Here is a 27925-nt window from a genome sequence, read left to right as displayed (position 1 = left end):
CCTACTCACCCCAAACTGCAGTAAAAACTTAACGTTAAGGAAACCGTAAATAAATGGTATACGAAAAGGCTGAGGTCTTCCTCCTTGGCTCAGAACAAGCAGAGTTGGGTGGACTGTTCTTGAGCTTGCCCAAGTTTGGCCAAGACGGGAGGCAGCAGAGCCAGAGCTGAACTGATCAGATGAGTCTTTGGGTCTGTAACCAAAGCATGGCCAGGCAAAGCCCTGAGACTTGTGTGTTCTGGTTTCCAGCATCACTGAACCATACTTTAAAAATCTATACAATTGCATGATACCAGCCCTGAAGGTCCGGTTATATAGGAAGAGTTAACATCCCACAGCAAACAGCCCTAATGATGCCGCGGGACCCAGGTAAGGATCAATCAACCTCTACAGATTTTCACTCATGGCACTCACATTTGAGAGGTTGTAAATAAAACTGATGACTAATAAGAAAATACTACATGAAGAAGGGTTGGTGTAGATAGAAGATGAATATCTCCAGGCCCAATTAGTATATGCTAAGTGTGTAAACTATCCAAGTTCAGGAGAAATGTATTTTGTCACTGATAGAGGCCCTATCTCTGATGCCAACCTCAATTACCTGAATGCAAAATGGAGTAAAACAATGATGCAGTTGTACTACACTTGGTGTCAAATAGATCTGCCACTAGCTGTGTCTTTGCATAAGTGACTTAAAATTTGCATAAGTGACACATCATCCTATAACAGGACATTGTGAACAAAGATGGCTCACTCCTCCGTGGCTGTACCCCTGTAACCAGAGACTGCTGGGCCTGGGGACCCTGCAGGGAGATGAAGGAAGCCCAGGACACATCTTTTCCTGCTCCAGGGAAGTGTAAAGGAGCACAGGAGACATAGGACGGGGACAGGTGCAGGTAGACTTAAACAGGTAGGTGAGAAGGAATTGGATCTAATGGATACTGACCAATATACTGATGGGATACTGAGGGTTACGCCAGGGCAATGGGCCCAGAGGCTGGGAAGGGGAGGCTTCCAAAGCTCCCGCCATTTTCTTTTGGCTCTGACTCTCCTACATGGAAGGATCATCACTACCTGCCACATCTTTTTTGAGTGCCTTCCTCTTTAGTGTTTTACACATTTTGTTGAGTGGGGCAACATAGTTAATAAAGGTAACCATTAAAGAAAATGCAACAATTTTGTACACCATGGATTTTAGTAACATTTCCAGTTCCTGTCCAATAGCCCCAAACATGTCCTTGCTCCAGGTAAGTCTGGTGGGGCACAGGAATAAAATTTAGCCGAGGCCAATTTGACCATGTTGTGACATACTAGTGACATTTCACATCCTATTATATCATGTTCCTAGAAAACTAAGTATCTTCCATTTCAAATGTTTTAACTTGCTGTTGCTAGTTAATAAGAGAAATTTTAAAGAATTTGAAATGCCCCATTCCATCCCTCACCCTTTCCCAACTTCAGCTCAATTGGTTGGGGGTTTTCAAATTCATGGTCACTCTTTCTGCAGGTCCTATCCTGACCTTCCATTTGTCTACTCATGTAACAATGTATCAGTAACCAGATAGAGAGGCATGAGTGTCAGTCCCAGAGGAGTGGTGGAGAGGACCAGCTCCCTCCAGGGTGTTGAGGGCTCCCGCTGAGGAGACGGCTTTCAGGTGTGTGCAAACCCAGTGGAAACAGAAAAGGCTGGACAAGAAGATGGAACGCTGAAGGATGAGTAAGAGTTCAAAGGCAGACCAGGCAGCACCAGGAGCTTGGAGGAAGCCTGCCTGCACTGAGGATTCCTGTCCTCCTTAATTTTACTAAGTCATAGCCCAAGTCAGCTGGGCTCAGGGAAGGCTCTAGGTCTATTTCTGGGTTCAAAACTTAAATGAGGACTATAGGATTGTGATGATAGCCATGAGTAAAGTCAGAAATTCCTAAGGACAAGGTGACCCAACTCTCCCTTTCCATAAAACATTTTTTTCTAGGCTCAAAGTAGTGTGTGTGTTTTAGGGGAACTGGGGGTTTGGAGTAAGGAGGATCAATTAGTGATTGCCTTTGCGCCAGGTGCTTTACAAATGCTGCCTAGACAATAGAAATGACCTTGCTAGTTAAAACAAACAAAAAACCCTTTTTCTAAGAGCACAGTCTCTTAATTTAAAAACATAGAAAATATATAAGATGAAGATTAAAAAATAAAACCACCCATAATTCTTTTTTTTTTTTTTTTAAGATTTCATTTATTTGACAGAGAGAGAGAGCGAGAGAGGGAACACAAGCAGGGGGAGTGGGAGAGGGAGAAGCAGTCTTCCCACCGAGCATGAAGCCTGATGTGGGGCTCGATCCCAGGACCCTGGGACCATGACCTGAGCCAAAGGCAGACGCTTAACGACTGAGCCACCCAGGCGCCCCAAACCACCCATAATTCTATCACTATTCTTAACTACTGTTCTTTTGTCTAGGTATTTATAAGAACATACATATTGGGATTGTACTGCATTCACAGCTTTGTTATTTTGCTTTTGTCCCAGTTATGGTGTGAATACTTTGAGTAAATGTTATAATGTGAACACTCGAGTAAATATTCTTTAAGACACAAAGAGACCATATAATTATTTTCATAATGGATTTTTTTTTTACTGTGATGAAGTGGGATTTATTTTTTTTACTTTTTTTATTAATCACCATACATCATTAGTTTTTGATGTAGTGTTCCATGATTGTTTGCATATAACACCCAGTGCTCCATGCAGTACGTGCCCTCTTTAATACCCATCACGAGGCTAACCCATCCTCCCACCCCCTCCCCTCTAGAACCCTTCATATGTGAATAATCTAATCACCCATCAGAAATTTCTTATTTTCCATTCTTTTAAATAGATCTTTGTGTACAAAGGCATATAAATAGCCTGCCATTCTATTTTGCCTCACTCTAGCAAAGGTCAAGTTTTCATGTTTCATTGTAGTTTTGTCTGTGGTTGGTCCATTCTGCAACTTAAGTAATGCTTTTTGCAACATTCACAAATGATTATAAATCCACGGTCTCCTCTGCTTCTCAGATTCTTGGGGAGTTCTGAAAGGCAGGAGTTCATTGTACTTTATTCCCTTGCCCTCAGCCCAAGCTCCCTTTAGAAGAACAGTCAGACCAAGGTCTAGGGTTCTCAGGGAGTCCTGAGATGAGCTGCCCAGGTCAGGCATAAGCTGATTCCCAAACATCTCCTCTAAGCTCTGTCTAACCCTGGCTCTTTGAACTGGACTGAGGTAGCAAGGTGCTTAGAGTACATGTGTTTGCATCTCAGCGTTAGTCTGGGATACAACTTATGAAAAACCATGAACTAATAATTCATCAAAGATCCTATTTTTTTCATTGCAATTCATGAAAACTACTTCTAATTTACATTACATAAATGTAACATTTCATCTAAAATTTGTCATGAAAATTCCTTAGAACTCAAAAGTATTTTGAACTAGTCATGTGCTTAAAAAGGTCTCAAGTTGGTTGAATGTATCATTACCTATGACATATGTGATAATGATCTAATTTTTACTGGTAATTCAGTGAAAAATTCTAACACAAATGCACATTTGTTAAGGGAGAATGGTTCTGGAGGTAGCCCTCCATCGTTTGGGGATCTATTCTGCTGTAATGTGATCTCTTCCATGGCAGGAACGTGTCTCATTCATCCCCTACAAGATCAAATCCAGGGTTTGGCACACAACAAGCATTTTAACAATATTTATTGGGAGGAATCAAAGAAAAGCTGGTATCTTTCACTTTAACAGATGAACATTTGAGATGTACTTTTGCAGAAAACTATAATCACCTAAAATATCACCAAAGAAGCATTATTCATACTCAAAATGTATGCCTGAATAAATGTATGTGTGGATTAGATCAGATAACAGGTCATACTCCCAAATCTGGAAAACAGCAATACCGTTTCTATGGTTGGAAAATCAGAGAAAGGCCTGTGAGGAATTGTTTTTCTTTTGTTTTTTTTTTTTTTAAACATGGATGCTAATTTGAGGATTTTTGGGGAAGAATTCATGAATGAGGAAAAGGCTCTTCCAGATGACCTAAATTTCTCCTCACAGATCACATAGCAAAAAATGGCAGGTAACCAAAAGTATCAACTAGGCCATACTAGATTTTATATGTATACGGGAATGGGACAGAAGGAAAATGAAGCCTGGATGTGAACTGTATGAACTGAATGTTAAAGGCAGACTTCAGAATATGAGATCCTATGGGCCAAGGTCTAAAAGGGAAGGTGGTTTAAGAGAGTTAGAAGCCTCAAAATTAAATCCTGACTGATGACATAAGAAAGAAAGGGCAGAGAATTTAAGAATATTTGATATGGTTAAAGAAGGAGTTCTGGAATCAAATCAGATTATCAAAGGGAAATGAAGGCATGTAACCAATAATTAATACAGAAGCAAAGATGTGAATAGTAAAAGGCAGTTAAAGCCCAGAATAAAATGAAATGAGGGGGAAAGGAGTTTTCTTGTTATGTTCTAAACAAGATGATAAATAGGGCATTCCTGAATAGGATGGCATGATGTTAAAACCACCCGCAGCTCCTCAAGCTCCATGAGGCAGGGACCACGTGGCCTTCAACCTCAGAACACCCAGCAGTTAGCACAGGGACTGACATCCGTAAGACATCCACAGAAATTACTTAAACCTCATTAGTAGAAGCGTAAGTCAGATTCAACTTCTACTTGTCTTTCTGTGGGGAAAAAAAAAATTTTCAGAATGGAAAATGTGGAATGAACATGAGAAACAAATGAAATTACTACACTTGATTAACAGCCTAAAAAAGAAAAATTTAGAGTTAATCTAACTAAGAAAGTACTTGCTAGTAACTCAGAGGGCCTTAAAACTGATAGAGATGTCTTAAGAGGTGGTAAATGCCATTATTAAAGTTATTAGTAATGAAATTTCCTTCATTCTTTTTCCAACATTTATAAAACCATTTTGAATTAATAATTAATATCACTGCATCAACTTTTTATATCCCATTATATAATTATTACCACATATAGTTAAATTGGAAAATTATAAATGCCCTGTTCCTTTTGTTCCTAAAAACTATGTAAAATTTCATTAAGCACTCTTGTTGCTTCAAGCTTTTTTTGTATATGTTATGTCTAAAAAAATAATTAAAATTACAAAGTCTTCCTCTTGTATGCAGTATTCTCACTCAAGGTGCTAATATTATTTTAAGTAAAAATTATCCATTATCCCAATTATTTTTCTGAGATAAAGCAGGCATTTGATTAAAATGGAAACTGATGTATTAGATCACTTACAGAGTCTGTGGAAACACTAAATTATTGTTCACCTCCTACTTAATCAGGGCTTGGAGTGTGACACATGTGTAGAAGGGAGCGTGTAAAATGACAGCTTGAAAATCAACCAAATGAAGAGCATTTTGGATCTTTGTGGAGAAAAATATATCCGAGAAAAAGTACACTATGGAAGGCAGTGCTGAGGACAAGAAAACTTTTATAATTATGAACTTTATTTTTATTTACTATGCCAACATTTTCAGGAGACTTTACATCCAGTTTTTATAACTCATTTTACAAGCAAATTCTAATATACAGTATTTACTCTGGTTTTTAAAATCAGTGGGGAAAACAATACTGCAGGTATTAAAGACTGTGGTGTTTTTGTTTTTAGTTAGTAATGACTTAGAGACTTTAAATTCGTAGGGTCGGTATTATTTTGTTATGGTGACGCTCTAATGAGGAGAAAGTGGGTCGCTTTTCCCCAACACAGTTAAAATATATGATGTATCTTTAATTAATAGCATAGTTGTAGATTGGCACCCACCATTGTAATCATTTATCCAAGTGTATTCTTTCAAATTGCTGCAGCAGAAAAATTGAAGGGAGGTGTGGAAAGAAAATTAGAAAATATAATTCAAGCATCAGAATTAAGAAAAATAGCAAGGCCATCATCCTCAAGGAAAAACATCAGGTATTTGTATTACAGCTATAATTAATTTTCAAATGTGCGCATAGGCATGCAAACATAACCACCTGAACTAATGTATAAACACGAAAACTACTGTGTAAGAGAGGAGTAAACTGAAACTATGCTGCAGTCTTACTGAACTTCATTGTAAGCCTAGTTGGTGACTCCAAATTACATCGTCAGTGCCCCAGAGACCAGGAAACCATCATGACAACTCTGCTCAGAAATGAAAAGTGCACTTCTGTGTCTGTAACAACCACCTACAGGAAGACCAGAAGTGACAGCTATGGGGGGGTGGGGGGCGGATGATCATGTTCTCTTTGACACACTGAGTAAAATACTTAAGGGTACCATGAAACATTCAAAGAACTTAGTGCTTTAATGAGTAAAGTGACATGCTGAGGATATAATTCTGTGAAAGGCTGTACTTCAAACAGCAACAATTATAGAGAAATTCATTTCAACAACAAAGCCACGCCCAAGAGGCATTTCGATATTTCAGGCACAACTCCAAGCAATTAAGCTTATTTAAAGTGCAAATCTGATACTTTCTCTCATTATTCAGATTTTTACTTGTTAAAATACTTACTAAGTTCCCTAACATCTATATAAATACAATGAACAGTAGTTTATATGCCTGAAAATATTGCACAAATTAAAATGAGACTCCAAAAGAAAAATGCTAGAGGGTCTCAGTTATTAGGAACATTCTAAATGATATAACTATATAATCCTTTGTTTAATGCCTTAAAATCATCTGCACCTGTATTGATTAACTCCTTAGGCCAAGCCTTCTCTAAAGAATTTGATATACATCCATTCTATCAACAGCCGAATGTCTAATTCTACATGCTCTATTACTTTTTTCATTCACAAATGTGAAACTTAACCAACCCCCACAAAACTTTTTCTTCAGGATTTACAATTCATATACTGCAGCCATCTTCACCGAAATCACAAGAACTCAGAAAAAAAGTGATCTGAGTTCCCGTAGAGGAGGATTTGGCACAGAGTTGACTTATAGAAGCACTAAACAGAGATCAAGCCAAATCTGAGAGTGATCCCTGATTATTCAGGTGAGTTACATCCTCACCTCATTTCTGACTTAATTACTATGGAGCAGTTTTTAAAGAAATATTCATGCAGTTTTTAAAAGCAAACTGCAGGCAAATCTTGTTTTGTACAAGCATCCTGGATTTTTTCTCTTAAATATATTATCCTTCATAATTATATTGCTGAGCCAAGACTGAGGCTCAACAAAAGCACAGAGAAGTTAATAAACTCATGGGTTAATATTTCTGTAAATTCATCAGGGAGAAAAAATAGAGCAGGAAAAAGACTGGAATAAACAAATTGCAGGAGTCAACATTTTTATATAACAAAGATATTTCCCTCAGACTAGGGGGTCAAAAATAAATAAAAAGCTTTGAATTTTTCCATTAAAGGACTACTTGTAAATAATGTTTCACAAGAGTCTACACCAACTTCTAAATAAACCAAAACCAATTCGTCAATGTTTACTTTAGGAAAATGTAGTGTGGTAACATTCCATTTGCAATATATGAGATCAGTTTTCTTTCTTCTTCAAGATGACACACCACATGACCCACTTACAGCTGCCAGCCATCACTTCTTGTCTCTATGAACAAAGAATAGCTTTGCTGATATATCTGAGTACTTTACACTAACAATATCTGGACTATGTGAAAATCTTTCTGAACTTTAGTGCTTCTCTGTTGAATGAGACTATGGTACTAGATTTGTGTTGCTCACCTGTTACCAAATCCAAGAATGGTTTTTGTATCCAGTGAATGGCAAATTCACTCGAATGGTCTTCTGGTAGGTAAGGGAAGAGTACATCAAAATGACAGTAAACAGCTCTTCCGAAATTTCCACTAAAGCACTTGCTGTTGTTTTTCTTAAAAGGGGCAATTTCACCAGTGTACATTTTTAAAATGAAATCCCTGGAACTTTGGGTGACTAACTTTTTGGTCATAATCCCTTATGATACAGTTTTGGTCAGCTGATCACAACAAAAATTGACTTTGTAAAAGGCTATCTGAAAAACATTAATTCTAATTAAAGCAGCAACAGGTGAACAGCCTAAAGATGACATGATTTGGGAGAACAGAGGGCAAATTTACTGAACCATCTGATGAGTGGCCTGCAGCATGATTGGGTTGGTGTATATGGTCCCTTGGCGGTTCCCCAGCTACCTTCCTAGAACATTAGGATAGCTTTTAATACCTTTTAGTAAAACACAATGTCCCTCTCCAATTCTATTTTTCATCCCAAATCTACTTCTCAAGAAACGGCCAAACACACTAACATAAAAGGGAAACCTGGAAAACTCAGAAAAACAAAACTATTAAGAATTCCAGCTTTCTCAAGATAGTCTTACTTAAGTTTATAATTATTCTCAAAATATTTTAACTGTTTTGCTATAGAAAATAGTTTCAATCCCTATTCTGGGGGGTATTTATAGCTCATCAAAGGTTTGTGCAAACATTTCAAGTCCATTATTCCAGTCTTCAGATATTAGCAGAAAGTCAATAAATATAAATATTATAATAAAGACTTAATTTAAAATATAAGCTGTGGAACCTTAAAACCGCTATCATGGATCCATAAGCCTACAGGGTTCAAAACAATTACCAGCAAAACTCTAGCACCAACAACACATATTACAAAATGAATACATCTTTAGGTACAGGCTTCAAGATGTAACCCAAGCTTTCCAAAATTTATGGAGTAGCAAAAACAAATACAAATGGGGTGGGAGGGTGTGTGTGCGTGTGTGTGCGCACACGCGCGTGTGCGTCTCTGTGTGTACTCACACACATGCAAAACAAGATGCTAAAGCAACATATAATTGGTTTTTATATCACATGAAACATCTTTATGTGGTAAATAAATAAATACTGTGACTAACTGGCTGATCCTAGCAAGGAAAAATAAAACTTACATAGACTTCCCATTAAAAGCCTGATCTCTTTTATTCATCACAAAGCTTTTGCATAGACCTTTTGAATACACAAAGCACTGGCCAGAATTTTACTTACAGTCTACCATCTTCAATTATCACCATATCTTCAGTTAAAACAGTAACCATATTCACAGGAGGGACAAGTGAAAAAGGGTGAGGCTCTAAGAACCACATTTAATACAGACCTTAAAAGGACTAAATGAACAAAGCACTTTTCTTGCCTGCTAAGTGGAATATTATGAACTTTCTGATGTGCAGAGGGATGGATAACATGATTAGAGCCTTCTGTAGGTCTCTGAAATGGGTAAGCAAACTTTTGTGTTTACCTGAGACAAATATGCTCAAATGCTGTGTACTTCAACCAGGATATAAAATGGAAGAGCCAAACTATTAGAAGCTTCCACATTTTAATTTTAAGATTTGCAAGCTTTCAATGAAACCTTCATCATGGTAGCAAACTGCACATAAAGCTATTACAGAACAGATTGTTTTTTTAAAAAACAAATTGGCAGGTGATGGCTGTGCACTTAATGTATCTTTGGTTTAGGAAGACGGGAGTATCGATTAGAAGCCAAACAATCCCCAGAATTCAAATTACCGTTCAGATTCTGCATGATTTCTTTTCTTCTTGTTAGAGGCCTTGGGATGCTTGTCTTGGCCTGGAAGTTTTGAGGCTCTAGTTGGGAGCTGCTTATTTGTTTTTGTCTGAAAGAGCCAGAAGGGGGACGGAGCTTAGATGCTTTTGGATTTGGATTGCTTGCAAGATTTGTTTGACTAGATGTTGGCTGAAGTTTTGATGAATTCCATGGTGTGATTATTGGTGACTTTTTATAAGTGGGAGTCCTACTTGGAGATGATTCAGAAACTGGAGGAGGTACCAAAGAATTTGAGATGGATGGCTTAAAAAGCGGTAAGGACTTGGGCTGGGATGTGTAGCCCTCCAGTGAAGACTGATTTCTTCCAACTCTCTTAGTATGGTCTACTGTACTTGACTGGGGAAGCGTCTGAAGGGAAGTAGGTACAAATTGCATGTCACTAATTTGATTATTTGCCGAATGATAAGGCTCTTGAGCATTCGTGGTCATGTTCAAGTTTGCTTCAGAAGATGTATTCTTAGCCACATCCTCAGCGAATTGTGGGCTTGAAGAAAAAGGCCGGTCTTCCAGACCATAGCTGCTTTCTTGTTGTAAGCCATGTGTAAAGCTTTCATCCAGATGTGCAACACCCTGCTGTATGTCCTGGATTGTGCATTCACTGTGGGCCTCGATATGTTGCGGCTTTATTAGTTTTCCCTGGGCGTGGTCTGTGGGTCTGGGAAGGCTGCTGGAAGGCTGTAGTACTTGAGGCTATTAAAATTAAAAACAACATTAAGCAACAATTCATTTTACAAATGCCACCCAGAAGTTATATAAATTCCAATTAGGCTGTGTTGATACTTATGTTTTAATATGAAAAGTATGTGGGGTTTTTTTAATAAAAAAATAAACTGCAATATTCAAGTGAATTCATGAGACACATACAAGAGTGATAATGCAAACAAAAAATGATACAGGCAGTAAACACTAAACAAGATTCAAAATCAAACAGGGGAAAAGAAAAATCTTAAAGTACTTATTTATTGTAGAAAAAAGATTTCCTGCCTTGATTCATTTTTTAAAACTTTATATGTAAGATAGCTTGATAGAATGATTTCTATAGCACTTTGATTTAATCTTCAAAAAGCACAGATAAAAACTGTGATCATTCAGAATATTACCCATTTTAAATACTTTTTTTTTTTTTAAAGGAAAGATGTATAACATTTTATCACACTTGGCTAGAGAAAGTATTAATTTAAAAGTGTCAAGGTGCTGTACTTCTATCAAGAGTTAAAATTACCAGCAGATAAACAAGGCTTAGATTGATTATATTCTCCCTTGATGTGAAATTCTAATTACTCAAAAATAGGTCAAAACATTTAGCTAATACTAACCTACCTTTAACATTCTTGTTGAAAAGTTTCAGAATAAAATGTTTTCACAGCTTATTTGTTCTGTCTCACTGCCATATGAGGGATCAACTAAGGTTTTGGTAAATGGAAAACAGTTACCCTGCCCAAGAGTGAACATTCATTTAAGATTTAAAATAATCAGCTTTTCTGAATAACAACTGAGAGTAAAACGAATGTGAAATTACCTGTAACTTGAACTAAAGCTGAGAAGCCTACAATAACAAAATTCTTCAGGCCAATGTGCCTCACACACACTTCCCTGGAGCTCACTGTGTGATTATATGCTATATAAATCAGAGGAAACATGCAACTTCTATTACTCTTGGGTAGTCGGTAAAGAAATATGAACCTTAAAGTTATCTTTCAATGGCCCAGATAGTAGAGTATATGGGGCAGAGCCTACTGGTCATGTCCTATTACAGGGGAGGTTGTTATCAATGTATAAACACAAATACACATAATTTTCTATTAAATAATGTGGGCCGAAAATATAAAAATGTTTGCCAAAGGGCTTTGAAACACAGACTTTAAAGGGTCAGCTTTTACTAATAAAATAACTTTTTTTTTGCTACACTAATCCACAAATAAATCTACGCAGTATCTCTAATTTCTCCAACAAAAGGGGCAAATCTATTTATACTGCATCATTCATGTTTTGTCACTTTTTCACCTCCTTGACCAGTACTAATTATGGCTGCTGCGGCCAGGAGTCAGGCCAATTATGGCAGATGACTGAGAGCAAAGTTTAATGACTTGTAGAGGGATGGCTGGCCAGGACGGTATATGGTCAACTGGTTATTCAAAAAAATAGTAAAATTAAGACAATGACTACTCAAAATTCATATAGAATATGTTACATTAACTCTTATTTTAGAATATTTAAAACAAATAAGCCATCTCAGTTTCTGCTTCAAGCTAAATATTCTAAACTTTAAAGTCCAGTGGGCATTTTCACAATAAATCACCACAGAGATGAATAAACTATCCTTCAAGAAGGAAAGTACTAAAATCACTAGGTAATGACAATCAGCTGGGATTCCCTAGAAAAAAATGACAGTGCCAAAGTGATCATACATTTTAGAAAGATTAATAAAAATATAGAGCAGGACCATATTAAGCAAACCAAAAACTACTAAAAGGAAAAAAAGCAACCAAAGGGAAAGGTGCAGCACCAAATGGTTGATTGAAATGGGGATTTACTTTCCCTTTTCCTATCTTTTCAAAACCTTCAAAAATATCAAAAGATACTCTAATCTTGAATAAAAAAAATCATAAAGCAACTTAAGACCTTTGAAAATATAACAATTTAAAATGACTTTACTGTAATATGCCTATTGCTAGTAAGGAAAAAAGGTATCAACATGTGCTATCAGTTCAAAGCATAAAAAGGTATGATTTCCTAATTAAGTAATAAACTTATCATTAAGATAACCAAACCTCCAGAAAAGGGGCACTGTGAACTGTAGATAAATTATCCATTTGCACTGATTATAGTAGTCCCCCCTTATCTGCAGGAATATGTTCCAAAACCTCCAGTGGATGCCTGAAACCGCAGATAGTAATGAACCCTATATTTACTATGTTTTTCCCTATACGTACATACCTATGATAAAGTTTAATTTATAAATTGGGCACAGTAAGAGATTAACAACAATTACTAATAATAAAAGAGAACAATTATAACAATAACTGTAATAAAAGTTATGTGAATGTGGTCTCTCTCAAAATACCTTATTGTACTGTGTTCACCCTTCTTCTTATGATGTGAGATGATGAAAGGCCTACATAATGAGGTGAATGATGTAGGAATTGTGACACAGCATTAAGACTACTATTGATCTTCTGACAATATGTCAGAAGGACAATCATCTGCTTCCAGGTGGCAGTCAACAGCAGGTAACCGAACCACAGAAAGCAAAACCATGGATAAGGCTGGGGGGACTACTGTCCTTTTATTACCCAACTGACTCCTGCTTATCAGAGAACTAAATGGAAGTACAGCAGGAAGATGTGCTGCATGTATTAAATGCAATAAAGCTCCATATCAAGTATTAAAGAATTAGGAAATAATCAGGTTTTAATTTTTTTATTTTTTAAAGATTTTATTTATTTATTTGAGAAAGGGAGAGAGCACACGCAGGGGGAGTGGTAGGCAGAGGCAGAGGGGGAAGCAGACTCCCCGCTGAGCAGAGAGCCTGACGGGGCTTGATCCCAGGACCTTGGGATCATGACCTGAGCCGAAGGCAGACACTCAACCGCCTGAGCCACCCAGGCGCCCCATAATCAGGTTTTTAAAAATAATAAAATTTTGAGTCTTCTGAGAGGAGTTAGGTTGAACAATTATATAAAAGATGCCTATCACTTAACTACAGTGAATAAATTAGTGGTTTCTAAGTGCTTTATAAATAATGCAGATTTTGCATTTTTATTAAAAGTTAATTTTAGTGGTGTGAGCTAATTTCCCTATCCCCAAATAAATGTCCTGTTTTATTATTTATTTGGAAACTAGTTTTGAAATCAATTCTATTACCATAAGAAAAAAGTCTCTCAAAGAAGATGAAGAAATGACTGCAGTAGTGAGGACCAAGAAAATGACTTCTCCTAAAGGTGGATGACTGTGTAGAATTGGATGCCCATGAAGGACTGAACTGTCATTAGTTACCTGCTGGCGAGTTAAACAACAAGCTGCCTCTTAACCTCTAGTAAACAAAGCAAAGATGGGTTTGGATAGCTTGTTGCTTGCAGCACTATTTCCTCCAAATTCTAAGCACTCAACTGTATTAACAAAAGGCAAGTTATTAACAATTCTTCCTGCCCACATTTATTACTGCTTCTATGCCCTCAGACACCTTTAGAATGAATTCCAAAGAAATAAATAAAAAAGACTCCATATTCTCACCAATAATAAGACTAATAGGAAGGAACATCAAAGACCATTCATTTTTTTTAAAGGTCTACAATATATCATGCATTGTACTAGGTATAGAAAAATAGGGAGCTGAATTACAATGCTGTTCCTATGGAACCTAGAGATCTAGCGAGGGAGATAGGTAAACAAATGACGAGACCATGTCTCAAGCATAACAACATATGAGAACAAAAAGAAAAAATATGCCTGATTATAGAGGTCATAGAAGGCATCCAAGAATCACAAACATCTGAACTGAGTTTTAAGATGAGTTAAGAGTTTGCCAAGTAGACAAGAAGGGAAGAACATTCAGGGTAGAGCACCAGTACATGCTAAGCACAAAGGCAAAAAAAGAATACGGTATGTTCTAGTAACTTCAAACTGTTAGACTGAATTTGGAGATCACAGTGTTGGTGGGAAAGCATAGGCAAAGGGCCAGCTCATAAATAAACTCATATCAGGTTAAGTGGTTTGACTTTATGCAACAGATGATGGCAGATAAATTTTAAACAGAGGAATTCTAAGATCCAATGCGTATTTTACAATGTTATTTTGGTGGAATTAGTGAGGAACGTACAGGAAGGGTGATTATAAGCAGAATAGCCAGGCAGTATGCTATTGCTAATAACCCAGATGATAAATTATAAGGGTCTAAAATTAATATACTGAAAGAAAAACTGGAAAGGATTGAAAGAGATTTTTTAAATGGTGGTTAGGTAAGCAGCTGTTTGGAAGGAATTCAAGATGAGTTACAGGTTTCTTGCTTTGGAGATGGATGATGAGGTAATAATCTGTATCCAAAAAAGTTGCCCACCAGCCCACTCATTTCATAGCCTCAGCAGCCCAAAAGACTCAGAGGGCAAAAGGAATCCCACCACCTACTGGGGGGTGGGGCAGACTTCTGGAAATATCCTGTAGTCACAAGTAAGTAGAGCTTTAGTACTCCATCCTTGCAACTTACAGAATGGTTGGTTACTGAAGTTTCAAAATGTGGACACATCCCCAGATTTGAAGAAGTAAGTTCTTCTAACTAGACTCAGTGATTTCATGTCTTACTTTATTTAGTTAGATACAAATACCTCAGCGCACCATTCTGAGAATTCTCAGAAACAATGGTTACAGGTATCAAGGTCAAGGGAGCCAGGGGCACACTAGGTAACTGTGCAGGGGATTGGTAGGATCTTCAAAGATAATCTTAAATGTCTATTTTGGGCTGCTTACAAAGATAACCAGAGACATGGGCTCCTTACAGGAGTGTACCATGCTTTATTTGTTGTTGTAGTTGGTATGCCTAGTATTTGGCACATAGTAGGGATTAAATATATATTTTCTAGATAAATTAATAAATAAATGAAATTAGTAAGTGGTATATTACAAAATTGCTTCTTTGGTAATAAATAATCAAAATGATACTTCCCTATTAGGTCAGTGATACAGCACTAATAACCAAATAAAAACAAGTTTAAAAAATAACACTGATGAAAAAGAAATCTTATAACAGAAAAAAAAGTCTTCTCTAAATAAGTTTGGGGTTAGCATAATGATTAATGTTTAGAAGGGCAGCAGGAAGAATTGTAAGTTAACTAGAACATAGCACCTCCCATGACCTACTAACTAAGCTACAAATATTTTTTACCTGAAGATCGATATTTCTGGATGAAATAAGTTGGAAAACTGTCTTAACAAACATTCAACTATTTTCCATTTCTAATCCTAATAATTAAATATGATTATACATGTAAAACACGTAGCATAGGACCTCCTAGTCACCAAAAGTGCTCAATAAATGTCACCTATGATTATTAAAAGGTGTGAGAATGATGAATTCAACCCATGGTCCTTTTGTAACTGGGTTTTGAAAAAAAGGGGCAAGTTTTATAGCAGTATAATAAACTAGTTGCTATAGAATAAGACTTTCTAGGCTTCGAATAAGTATTTCAGTAATGTCAGTTATATCTTAAGTGTTTTAAATCCATAGCAGGCATGTTTGATATGATACAGAAGTCAAGGTTCCTTAAGTACCTTCCTTAAGATAAAACAGAGCTAGGACATGCAAGGCACTTTAAAGTATAGAAGGAATTTATATACGGCTATATGGAGGAGCTAGTACAATACATACAATACTGAATCACTTAGCTTTTGGAATCAGACTGATCTGGGTTTAGTTTTAACTCCATCACTTATTATTGGTGAGATATTGGGTAAATTATCTTACTACTCTGAGATGGAAGGGTCTGGGATCAAGCCTCACATCCACAGGGAGCCTGCTGGTGCTCCCTCTCGCTCTCTCTCTCTCTCAAATAAGTAATATAAAATCTTAAAAAAAAAAGGAATTTCATAATTTATAAAATGACGATAATAACAGTATTTATACCTCACTGAATTGTTGTAAATAATAAATGATAACATGCACACCAAAGTGCTTAATATAGTGCCTGACACATTATAAATACTTGAGAAATGCTATATTCTGGGCTCTGAGAGAACAGCATTTCCCTTCTCCCACGGTTAAATAGCCAAACACTAAATTTGCATGCATGATCTCTAATTATCACAAGAGCCTCAGTGGAAAGTACTGTCTTATTTTTGTAGATGAGTAAACAGAGGTTGAAAGAAATTAAGTAACATATTGAAATTCACATACTTTAGCAAATGGTAAAGGCAGAATTTGAACTGACAGAATTTAAAATGCAGCACTAAAACTTTATCATTCTGTGTTATTTGGGTAATTCCAATGAGTTCACAGACTTTCAGAATATGCAGTATAGCAGGATGATTATTTTAAAAAGTTAATAGGCAAATTCAATACCAACATTCAGGTACTAACTTTCCTGGATAATATCCTATGTCTTTCTCAGCTGATCTATCCTACACAAGCTAAGTCTCAGACACCAAACTCAAGCCACACTATGCAGCAGTATTTTAGGAGAAAAAAAATGGTTCTAAGTGACCTACTGGAGGAAATACACTGAACACAAGGAAAGGCAAAATAGCACTCATCACTGAGAAAAACTTCACCTTCACTGTTTCCTACAATTTCAGAGATTTCTAGAATTAGCATAAGAAAAAACTCATAGCAGTTTCTGTAAACATTTTGTTCTAGAGTTACCAACGATAAGATGCCAGCTAGAAACATCAAATCGTGACTGAGAAAAATATGTCCAGGTGTGTAAGGTAGAAAGCAGGAAATGTTCTAAAGCATAATAATTCTACTGCATAGCAGGCACAGGAATCACTTAAAATTATTTTCTTGGTACATATAAGTTTATTATTATTAAATACATTTTAAAGGCTAAAAGGAAGATGGAAACGGAGCCATCTGTAACATGCCTGTATTTTCATGCAGGCTCTGACATGCATCATGCAAACTGGAAAAAAAACAAAAACAGAAAGTGACTATGAGGAAGGTGGTAGGAAAAAATCTGAAATTGTACTGTACCACGCTTTGTCAGAGAAGTAATGGACTAACTTCTCAACTCCTTGCCAATGGCATAATGGGAGAGCAGAGACAAGAAAAAGACAGGACAATGGTGTCAGAGACCACACACAACACCAAGGAACTGCCAGGACTGGGTACAGCAGCCAACAGTATTTGCTTAGCTTTTGTTGTGTTTTTCTAGGCGGTATTATTTTATTTAGTATATTTATGTAAAATGAAAACATTTTTAATAAATTTATACTTTCTTGCTAAAGAGGTTTGCAAGTTAATATAAATATTCATAACCACAGAATAGTATATGTAAAACTTCTCACACTTAAAAGGAATCATTTGAAGAATATTACCAAATCAAATATTGAAAGGGTTTTTACACAGTAGTCATACTCCAAAGATCTAAAAACGTTTAGCCACAAGTAATCCCTTATAAAGCAAGTAGAAATTATTTCTCTAATAATTTCAGAAAGCCTTGCACATTATAAACTAAATACAATTCAATATTAGTTCACTTTTATTACTACTGCTGCATTAAAGACCAATTAAAGTATTATCTGATCTTCATGTATGTGTCTGTCTTAAATATGATGTTCTAAATTATAAGCGAGGCTCCACACATCACTATAAAGATAGAAGATATGACTAGATCCCTAGTATAACTGGATTCAAAGAATTTTGCTCTGTAATTCACATGAAACCAATCACAACTTCCAAAGTGTTCTGGGAACCAGGAATGCTCTTATTCCTCTAGATCTCAGAATGATGCCTCTAGATCTCAGAGAATTTAGAGAAGATAACTGATTGATAAACAGAAATTATATATAAACAAATTCTGAGATAAGGAGTTCAATGGCTTTCTAAGTTGATCAGTTAACTTCTTTAAAAACTATCAAACTGATTAATATTGACTTAAATAATAAGCGTTTACGACCCAAGCACAATCGGTGTGAATACTTAATTTTCATAGGTCTTTATCTCTAAGACACAGAACCCATTAGCATTTAACCTCTGGGATTCAGAGTAGTTCAGAAAACAAAACTAAACATCATAATAGTACCATTCCATTGCTGTGACCAATATGCATGGTATATTTATCCAGAGTACGATACTGCAGGCATTATGGTACAACAAACACAGCTAACAAAACAGTTCCATAATATACAGAGCAGGTTGTTATAAAAGTCTTATGCAGAAAACAGCCATTGCTGTGTTTCTCATAATTACAAAGTGCCCAGAGAAACTAGTTTATGGGACAGCCTCCTGGACCATGAGTTTAATGCACATTTCTAGTCAATTAACCAATGACTAAAGTAAACAGCCTTGAAATTAGCTACAAAAATGGACAGAGTGTCATATTCTGTATTATTTGTTCAGTTTTTACTGAGTCACCCTAGTTTCCATTTCACTGAAAATATTTTATTTTTATGAAAAGTCACTCCCAGAGCTAATTTCTCATTAAAGCACTGAAGCTAATGCTACCCTTATATATAAAATTGATTACAGTCACATGGTGGAGCCAATCAGATTGAGCCACATTAACGTATACCTTATGAACATGTTTGGCATTTCAACAATACACATCAAGTGTTTTTAGAAAGTGCACACACCCTTTGATTAAGCAACATCCTTCTAGTAATCTACCTAAGAGAGATGGTGATACTGATCTATACACAAGGATAAACGTCATTGCAAGCGTATCTCTATTTAATAGGGAAAAATGTAAACAACATCAATGCCCAACAATAGGAAAAGATTAATTATAGTACAGCCACATAATAATGTATTATCATGTACCCATTAAAATGATGCTTTCAAGAAATATGTACTATATCAAAAATGTTCATATAATGATACTATGTGAAAAAAAGCAAAACAAAAAATTAAGAAGAAAATATGAGAGTATTATATATTCTAAGAGAAAGTATTATTTCATTCAACTTTTATCTGAATATTAAATACACTCACATGTGTGCTGGGCTGTTAAGTACATAGTTTCGTTTAGTAAATACATACTGGGTTGTGATATAAAGTGAATTTTAAGTGTCATTTGTCAAAAATGTTTGTAAAATATCCTCTGAGGGTTATAAGAGAAGGAGGAGGATATAAGACAATGTAATCATCATTCTTAATGTAATTCTGGGTGGAATGGTTATTATAATATAAATTTAGAAATCAGGCAATACTAATGCTACATCAAGAAACTGCTGAGCTATTAAGACATAGGTAGATGCACTTATGTTATTTTTGTTGTTTAAAAACATTTTTTGTCTCACCGAAGTTAGTGCACATTAAAGGTAAAGGTTGAAAAAAAAAAAGGTAAAGGTTGGTAAGATTTCTAAATTCTTCCAATCAAGGTGTTAAAGAACAAATTTAATAGTCTTTTTAGGCATGACAAGAAATTACTTCAAAATAAAACTATTACTTCAAAACATACTTTTTGAAAAGTCAAGTATTCCTAAAAGTATATGCTCTGGCAAGAAGTGCTACTTCAGATTACCATTAGGGCTTTTTACTTGCCAAAAGCAATTATTTTTATTAAATTTTCCTACTACGAGGTAGGTTATTTATCATTCCTAATTTTATACAGTTGGATATCAAAAAGACTAAACTAATGTTAGTTAAGTCAATTTGGACAAAAGCTGAAGTCAGGACAAGAAGAAGACCTCTTCTACGTCCAAAGGTAGATATTTTCTACTAACCTAGAGAAAAATTTAATTTGAAATTGGAAGACAAGCATTATCAAGTTGAGACTAGTAACATATTCAAGAAAAGAAATGGAAGTCAGAGAAAAATATATAAAGACCAGGATTTTCCTTTTTTCTCCATTTTTCTAGAGTTATTCTTAAATTCAGCAAGAACATCCTTGGCCAATGCAGCTTTCCTGAGTGACCAGAGCTAAACATTCCCTGTAAATGTTAATTATTTCACTCTCTACATAACCAGAACAGGCTCTCATTATGCTGGAAGGTCTACTATTCCTATAAATTAAAAACAAAAACAAAACCAGACTACCCTTACTAAAGCCTGCTTGACTTTTGCATTTAGAAGAAAAGTCAGTTCACTTATGTTGATGTTCAAGAGGGCCTCAAAAAGAACTTATTAATGAAACAGATTATAATAAAGGAGAACTCTCTCAACTATCTACTATCACTTACAGAATTAACTTCTCCAAAACTCAGCCCTAGGAATCACATACTAACTAACTAAACATGGAGACAAATATTATTTCACTAAATATAAGTTTAGTGTAGGTAGAGGGAGATCTATTCCAAAACCCTATGAAAACCATTGGAGACTCCATACCTTTCTTCTCTATATATTTTTAAAAGACTGTATTTATTTATTTGAGAGAGAGAGAAAGCGCACGCACGCGTGCACACGAGCAGGGGGAGGGCCAGAGGGAGAGGAAGAAGCAGACTCCCCACTGAGCAGGGAGCCGGATGTGGGACTCGATCCCAGGACCCTGGCATCATGACCCGAGCCGAAGGCAGATGCTAAACCGACTGAGCCACCCAGGCGCCCCTTTTCTATATTTTAGAAAAATTCAAAATATTCTTTAAAAACATTAAAATTCTGTATTTTAGATAATTTATATATAATACATATAATTCTATATTTTATATTCTATAAAAATTCTGTATTTTGGAGAAATTTAAAATATTCTTTAAAAATTAAAATAATAATAATTTTATTAGTAAACTGCTTTAGCTGTTCTCAGGGTAAATCCAAAATAGTGTAGTTTAGAATATATTTTTCCTCTAAAGGAACTTTCCCCACTCAGTAAGAGGTATCAAAAAGCCATGAACAAGTCATCTAATTATCACTTTCCACAACCAGGGTCCTACAAGTCTCAATGATCAAATTCCAGGGCCAGTTCTCTTAGCTACGTAAGCTGTGAGAACTTACTCAAGAAAAGACTCCAATATGTATTACTTTCTGATAGGTGGCTAACACATCCAAACTCTACAGAACCAAAACTTTCTCCTTACTAATGTGAAGATGAGGATAAGGAAGGTTTGATCTACAAAAGCCAGAAAGACAGATCTTGATAGTGTTGCAGGACAGTGCTTCTTCATAGTTGGGAAATGAAAAAGGCAGCTCTAACCCAAGAGGAAAGAAGGAAGAAACATTTAAAAATGGAGGGCCAATGACTCAAGGGAGAGACAAGAAAATTCTAAAGCTATACAAATAAGAAACCAGTGAAATGAGTGTTTCTGAGAAACATGTTTTAAAAATAAACATAAATCTTTGTTTGCAATATGGAATAATTAACCTTAAACTTCAATTCCACATTATAGCTAGCTGAAGGGAAGGAGAATGAGGGAGAAGAATGGTAGGGAAAGAGGACAGGAACTAAAAGGGAGTTACAGTAAATTCAAGGCAGGGATGTTAATCTGAGAGAAATCTGTCAAACCATGCAATTTACTAGCTATGAGCCTAAAAATATATTATCATGTTATAGCTGCCCTTTGAAAGTCAGATTAGTTCACTAGCATTTTAAGGTAATTTTTTATGTGCTAGGAATACTTAATACAGGAGAAAGGAATGGGAAGTAATTGAAGACAAGAGAAGTAAAAAGGAGGCGTACAGAGGTGGTAGGGGATGGGAAAGGAAGAAGAGGAGGAGGAAGAATCCCTCTTCTCATTGCTTCCACTAAACAAATTAACTTGCTACTAAATAATCTGACATAAAAGCCTATACAAACTTTCTATTAATCTATTTTCTTTGAAACAAAAAACACAAAAGGGAAACAGAGGCATAATAGCCAAAAAATAAACCTCAAACCTTGTCTCAAATTCATACTAATACCCCATAACTTTGCCTAATTCAAAAAATGAATTTTTATTTGAATAAATCACATTTCTTAATTTTAACTGCTTAAAACTTTGGGACCTTTGATACTTCACATGGATAAAGATAATTTATAAAAAAATTGATCTGAATCAAAAATCAGGGTAAATCCATGCAGGAGGCATAAAAGTGACTGATTGACAATATTAATATCTCTTTTCCATTAATATTAGCTTTTTTGGGTGACTTTTCAAAAAAGATAAAATATAACCAACTTACCAGGTGTATTTAAGCACATAATATAAAATAATAAACACTGTTTTGGAAAGCAGATTCAATGTAAACAAAAAATTTTTTAAGTCAAACAATTACTAAATCATTAGAAATGTTAGTAAACCATGCATATTCAAAAGCCATTTTTTTCTGTACTGTAAAGCAGCTGATGAATTACAAAAACATATTAGTTGTTAAACCCTTGAAATGATTAAATTAAAAAGATAAAAAGACTGCTTTTAGATGACAGTGAAATGCAATCGAAGCTTCTTGATTAGGATTTAAAGAAATGTGCAATGGTCTAGTAAGCCTGCTCCCTCAAACAGTATGCATCTGTCCATATCGCTGCAAATGGTGTGTACATTTTTGACGTAACTAGATAAAAAAATTTTGTTATTCATAGATCTCAAGGTCACAAAAAGAGAAAATACATTAAAGGCAGATGCATGTCAGTAGATCTAGGGTCACTGGCAATAGGTTTAAACAGCATTAAAATGAGATTAATTTCAGACAGTTCTCCTAAGGCTCTAAGTAGAAGTCTATTCACATGCAGTCAAAGGAAGGGTTAATTAAGAGAAGAGAGCCCAGGGAGTGCTGGTTTAGCACATGCCTGCAGGTCACTCTGGACAGGAGATGGGGTGCTGGGGGAGGGACAGGTCATGCAGAAGGGAAATACCATGAACGGGAAGCCAGAGCAGGATAGGAGTGAGAGACACAGACTCACTCTGTCTGCGGTGCGGCGGAACAGTCCGTGGGATCCCCTGGAAGGAGCCCTGCCAAGGAGAGAAGGAGGGAGCAGAATACCCACCCTGTGCAGAGAGAGATGGGGTAGGGAGGTATAATAAAAAAGGGAACCGAAAAATAGAGAAACCAAAGTCATACTTTAAAAAAAAAATAACAACAATAGTGTTAATAAGAAGATTTCATTTTTTTAATATAGGTAGCTCAAATGATTAAAAATACATCATAATCCAAACCTAGGTATTACCAAATATTTTAAGAAAAAAATTATTTTCCCCTAATATAGTTAATACATAAGAAATGAAATATATATTTTCTCATATACATTACATTTATCATCATATAGCTCTTTTTTAAATAGCAGATTCCAGTCTTTTAAAAATGTGAAAGCATTTAAAAAGGGAGATAGACTTTTAAGTGTTAAACACAGAAATTGCATCAATTATAAATCAGGCAACAAGAAAACTATCATATAAAAAATTTTTATTTCTTTTTAAATCGTAGGTTTTCAGAGGATTAGCAGGTAAAATAAAGAACATTGGCTGAAGATAGCAGAACCAACACAGCATTAAAAAGACTCAGGATGTTCTGAGAGTGAGTACTGTCAAGAATGTGACATACAGGCCACAGGTTAAACATGCACGCTTTTTAATATGAGTAACTTATGGTTTCTTAGATTTACTTAATAACAGGTTATCAAAATTGGAATACATCTGCAATGGCATTTACTTCAATTTCCTCACTTTCCAGATAAAACTGGGTTATCGAGAAAAAGATTCGTGCAATGTCTCACAAATAGAACCAGACTGGGTCTCAGGTCTGTTCCTAGCACCCTCATCGACTGAAATATAGCCACAAATAAAACTATTAAAACACTAACAAAATCATCAAGGAAAATGAGCTGTAAATAAAATAATCATCATACCCAGTTCAATTTGCAAAAGTATGCATAATTTACAGACAAATTAATCTGACATAGACATAATTAGAAAATTACTAATGTAGTTTTTATTGGTGTTTACAGATTTCACAAACACACTGGTCCAAATAAATTTTTTTTTTCCACTTCTGTATCAATATTTCTTGGCTCAGTTCAGTATAATCAGATACTTAATTTAAATTTAAGAGTAATTGTATCTACACTGCTCACTATAAAACAAAAACAGAATGATCCACTTTCTATGTTAATGAAGGGGAAAAACAGCTCCCAGAAACCATGTGGAATTAATGATTTTTAGAATATCCTAGTAAGTAAAGATCCTATCTTTTGAAATTATTATCTTTTCTCCACTAATTTAGCCACAGGTGTTTGTGAAAGTAGCTTAGAAAATATTTAATAGGGTGATAATCCCAAGTGTTCTCCAAAGAGAGTGCCTGATACAATTCTATTTTGCTGTTTCAGATATGTTTTGGTTCAAAAGCTTTACACAAAACAAATCCTCAACCAAGAAGGGGCTTGCACTTTTCCTATGAGTTTCACCAGGGCCAAGGTTCCATCCACTGTACTGGGTAAAGACACTTTCAGATGGGGATTTTGTATATAAGCTAAACCAGCAGATTCCTTTTCAAAGAAATAAATTCTCTCTGGAGGTTTGTGAAAATAGTACTGACTAGGAGCCAGGAGAATTGTGTTTTTCTTTGGATCTTCCGTAAGTCCTATAACCTTAAAAAAGTCACTGATCTTCTCTGAGCCTCAGTTTCCTCATTTGCAGGATTAGAATGTGCTAGAGAATGAATTATTTGTGTTCCCCCCAAATTTCATATGTTGAGACCTATTCCCCCAGTGTGATGGTATTTGGAGGTGGGGACTTTGGGAGGTGAGTAGGTCATGAGGGTGGAGCCTTCAAGAATGGGATTTGTGCCCTTATAAAAGAAACCCCAGAAAGCTCTCTTGCCCCATCCACCACAAGAGGACACAAGGAGAAGACAGTTGTCTATGGCAGGCCCTTGCCAGACACTGAATCTGCCGGTGTCTTTACTCTTGGACCTCCCAACCTCCAAAACTGTGGGAAAAAGATTTCTATTGTTTATAAGTCTGTGGTGGTCTATTATAGCTGCCCAAACAGACTAAGACAGAATGGTTCACTCTAAGGAGATTCTCCCTTTCAGTTCTTAGAATTCAGTGACTCACATATCTGTCCTTATCCCCACTCCAATCATTGTTATCCTTTAATTTTTTTTTTAAAGATTTTTAATTTATTTTTTGACACAGAGAGAGACAGCAAGAGAGGGAACACAAACAGGGGGAGTGGGAGAGGGAGAAGCAGGCTTCCCACTGAGCAGGGAGCCCGACGCGGGGCTCGATCCCAGGACCCTGGGATCATGACCTGAGCCAAAGGCAGACGCTTAACGACTGAGCCACCCAGGCACCCCTATCCTTTAATTTTATAACTATTTATATGGCATTTAAAACAACCAACTTTGTATTAAATGGTGTCTCATGATAATTCATTAGTTCTCTGAAATAATTTAAGTGAAACTATCTGTCAAAATACCGAGAACCTGGCAGGAGTTTTAAAGGATGTTAAATGTCCTACCTTCTTTGCCTAACAGTCCCTAACACACAGCAGACTCTAAATAACTGTTTATGGATTTACACTGAATTAAATGAAGCTATTAAAAAACAAATGAAGTTAATGTATTTAACTAGAGATAAAGCTATAACATCAGGTCTGGCTACACATTGCAAGCACCTAAGAATTTTAGAAACAAAAACAATGATACCCATCTTCCCTCACCCAAGATCAACAAACCATGATCTCTGGGATGGGCTTGAGCATGAGAGGGAAAGAGAGACAACCTTGTGAAATAAATACATAAATAGCTTTGCCTGCTCCTGCCAAGGGGCACCCATTTATTACCAGTTGAACAGCTGTCATTTCAGTTTATGTCTAGAAAGGCAAAGAATATTACTCATTTTATTTACTTCACTTCAAATGTCTCCTTCCACTTCTCCATCCCCATCTACCTAATTCCTATCCAGCCTCTCAAAGCTTCTCTGGATCCTACCTGAACTGATTATGATCATTCTTGTTTATAAATATCTACATCGTTTGGTGGGCGCTTGTCTCAGGGAATTTTTCTTCTGCTTTTCATTATGTTGATTTGAATGTTGCTCTTATTCTTCTATGAAATATAACCACCCTGAGAATAACAGCTTTCTCACTTTTCTTGGTGTCAACTATAGCTTCAGTAAGTGACTTTCACAGAGCAGAAATATACTTTGATTAAAATTTAATCAAACACTTCCCCTTCTCCTTCTGCAAAGTAGAGGCCAAAACTCTTGACATTATATATAAAACAAACATAAAACTCTGAAAGGTGGAGCTAAGAAGATAGATCAGCTAGGGACCTTGAAATCTGAGGACATAGTAGAAAATTCCTGAGGTATCTTTTTGCCTAACGTATCCTAGACTAGGTGATGGAGAAGCCAGCACACAGAAACGCCACTGGACACAGACAAAAACAAAAACAGAAATAGTGTCAAGAAAATCCTGAACCATGCCAAAGAACCAGGAAAGAGGTAGCCTAGCAGTTCACAAAACCTGTACACAAGGACATGCTAAATGCCACAAGAAAAACTGCAGCCCCAGCCCTATTCCCAACAGAAAAGACCAACGATGGAGCCTAGGCTTCCATCCTTCCCTGGCTCTAATATTGTCTTATGTCATTCTTAATATATGTATAGGAAATATTTAAGACACTTATATTATAAATGGGGGAGAGAAAGGGACTTAAAGGGTATAATACTTACAACAACCATAACAGTCCCATACAAACAGATACACTCAAAACACTTATGTATAAACCAAAATGGAAGTCTAAGAGGTCTAAGTAACATACAGAAAGGCAAGAAAAGGAAACCAGAAACAAATGAGAGGAAACAAAACAAAAAATAAAATGGCAGACTTAACATATCAGTAATTACATGAAATATAAAGGTGTATAGACACCAATTAGACAGACTGGCAGAGTGGATAAAGAATCATGACCCAATCATATGCAGGACACAAGAAATTCACTTTATATATAACAATACAGTTCTAGAGTGGAGGGGGGGTCGGGGGATGGGTTAGCCTGGTGATGGGTATTAAAGAGGGCATGTTCTGCATGGGGCACCGGGTGTTATGCACAAACAATGAACACTTGTTTCATGGAACACTACATCATGGAATCATGGAACACTACATCAAAAACTAATGATGTAATGTATGGTGATTAACATAACATAATAAAAAAAAATAAAAGGTTGCTAAGAAGAAGAAGAGGTGACAGAGACAGTATGTTACCTATAAAGCCTAAAATATTTACTATCTGGTCCTTTACAGAAAATGTTTGCCACCTACATCAGGATACAGTAGTAAGAGTGGATGTTTTATTGTATTAAAAACTATTTCAGAAATCCCCATATTTTAAGATGGGGATTTGATGAACAAGGTGATGAATAAGCAAGTGGCCTAAAGCTCTACAGACCTGATAAAGACAATTCATAAAAAATCCATAAATAATACAAGTGCTTCTAATTGACATAACCAGGGTCAATTAAATTTAACGCCAAAGGATATTAAGGAGAGACATAATTGTTGAATATTAAAGATGTGAAAGAAGAAAAAAAAATAAAGTAAAACAGGAAAAAGTTATACCATGCAAAAAAATCAAAAGATAGTAAGAGTTGCTATATTAATATCAAATAAAGGAGGATTCAGAGCAAATTACCAGGTATAAAAAGTGACCTTATAAAATGATAAAAGGGTCAATCTACCAAAAAGACATAGTGATTTTAAATGTGTATGCACCAAACTATAGGACTGTGCAACACATGAAACAAAAACTGATAG

The 27925-nt window shown here is 35.9% G+C and overlaps 1 protein-coding gene across 5 annotated transcripts in view; it reads right to left on the bottom strand.

Moving 5' to 3' along the window:
- Window positions 1-5489: 5489 nt before the first annotated feature.
- Window positions 5490-27925, bottom strand: part of CCSER2 (coiled-coil serine rich protein 2) — a 151793-nt gene continuing 129357 nt past the window's right edge. For 2 of the 5 annotated variants that reach the window (XM_032423829.1, XM_032423833.1), the window contains one exon: window positions 5490-10297. In XM_032423829.1, coding sequence (XP_032279720.1) covers window positions 9479-10297 — 819 coding nt within the window. In that variant the 3' untranslated portion in view covers window positions 5490-9478. Of the gene's footprint in view, window positions 10298-17288; window positions 17329-23022; window positions 23156-27925 lie in introns of all 5 variants that reach the window. The other 3 variants (XM_032423830.1, XM_032423831.1, XM_032423832.1) reach the window with 3 other exon arrangements.

Source organism: Phoca vitulina, unplaced genomic scaffold (assembly GCF_004348235.1).
Source record: "Phoca vitulina isolate PV1807 unplaced genomic scaffold, GSC_HSeal_1.0 scaffold29, whole genome shotgun sequence".
NCBI classification, from domain to species: Eukaryota; Metazoa; Chordata; class Mammalia; order Carnivora; family Phocidae; genus Phoca; species Phoca vitulina.
The sequence above is the reverse complement of the archived record's forward strand: the minus strand, read 5'-3'. Positions and strand labels throughout refer to the sequence as shown.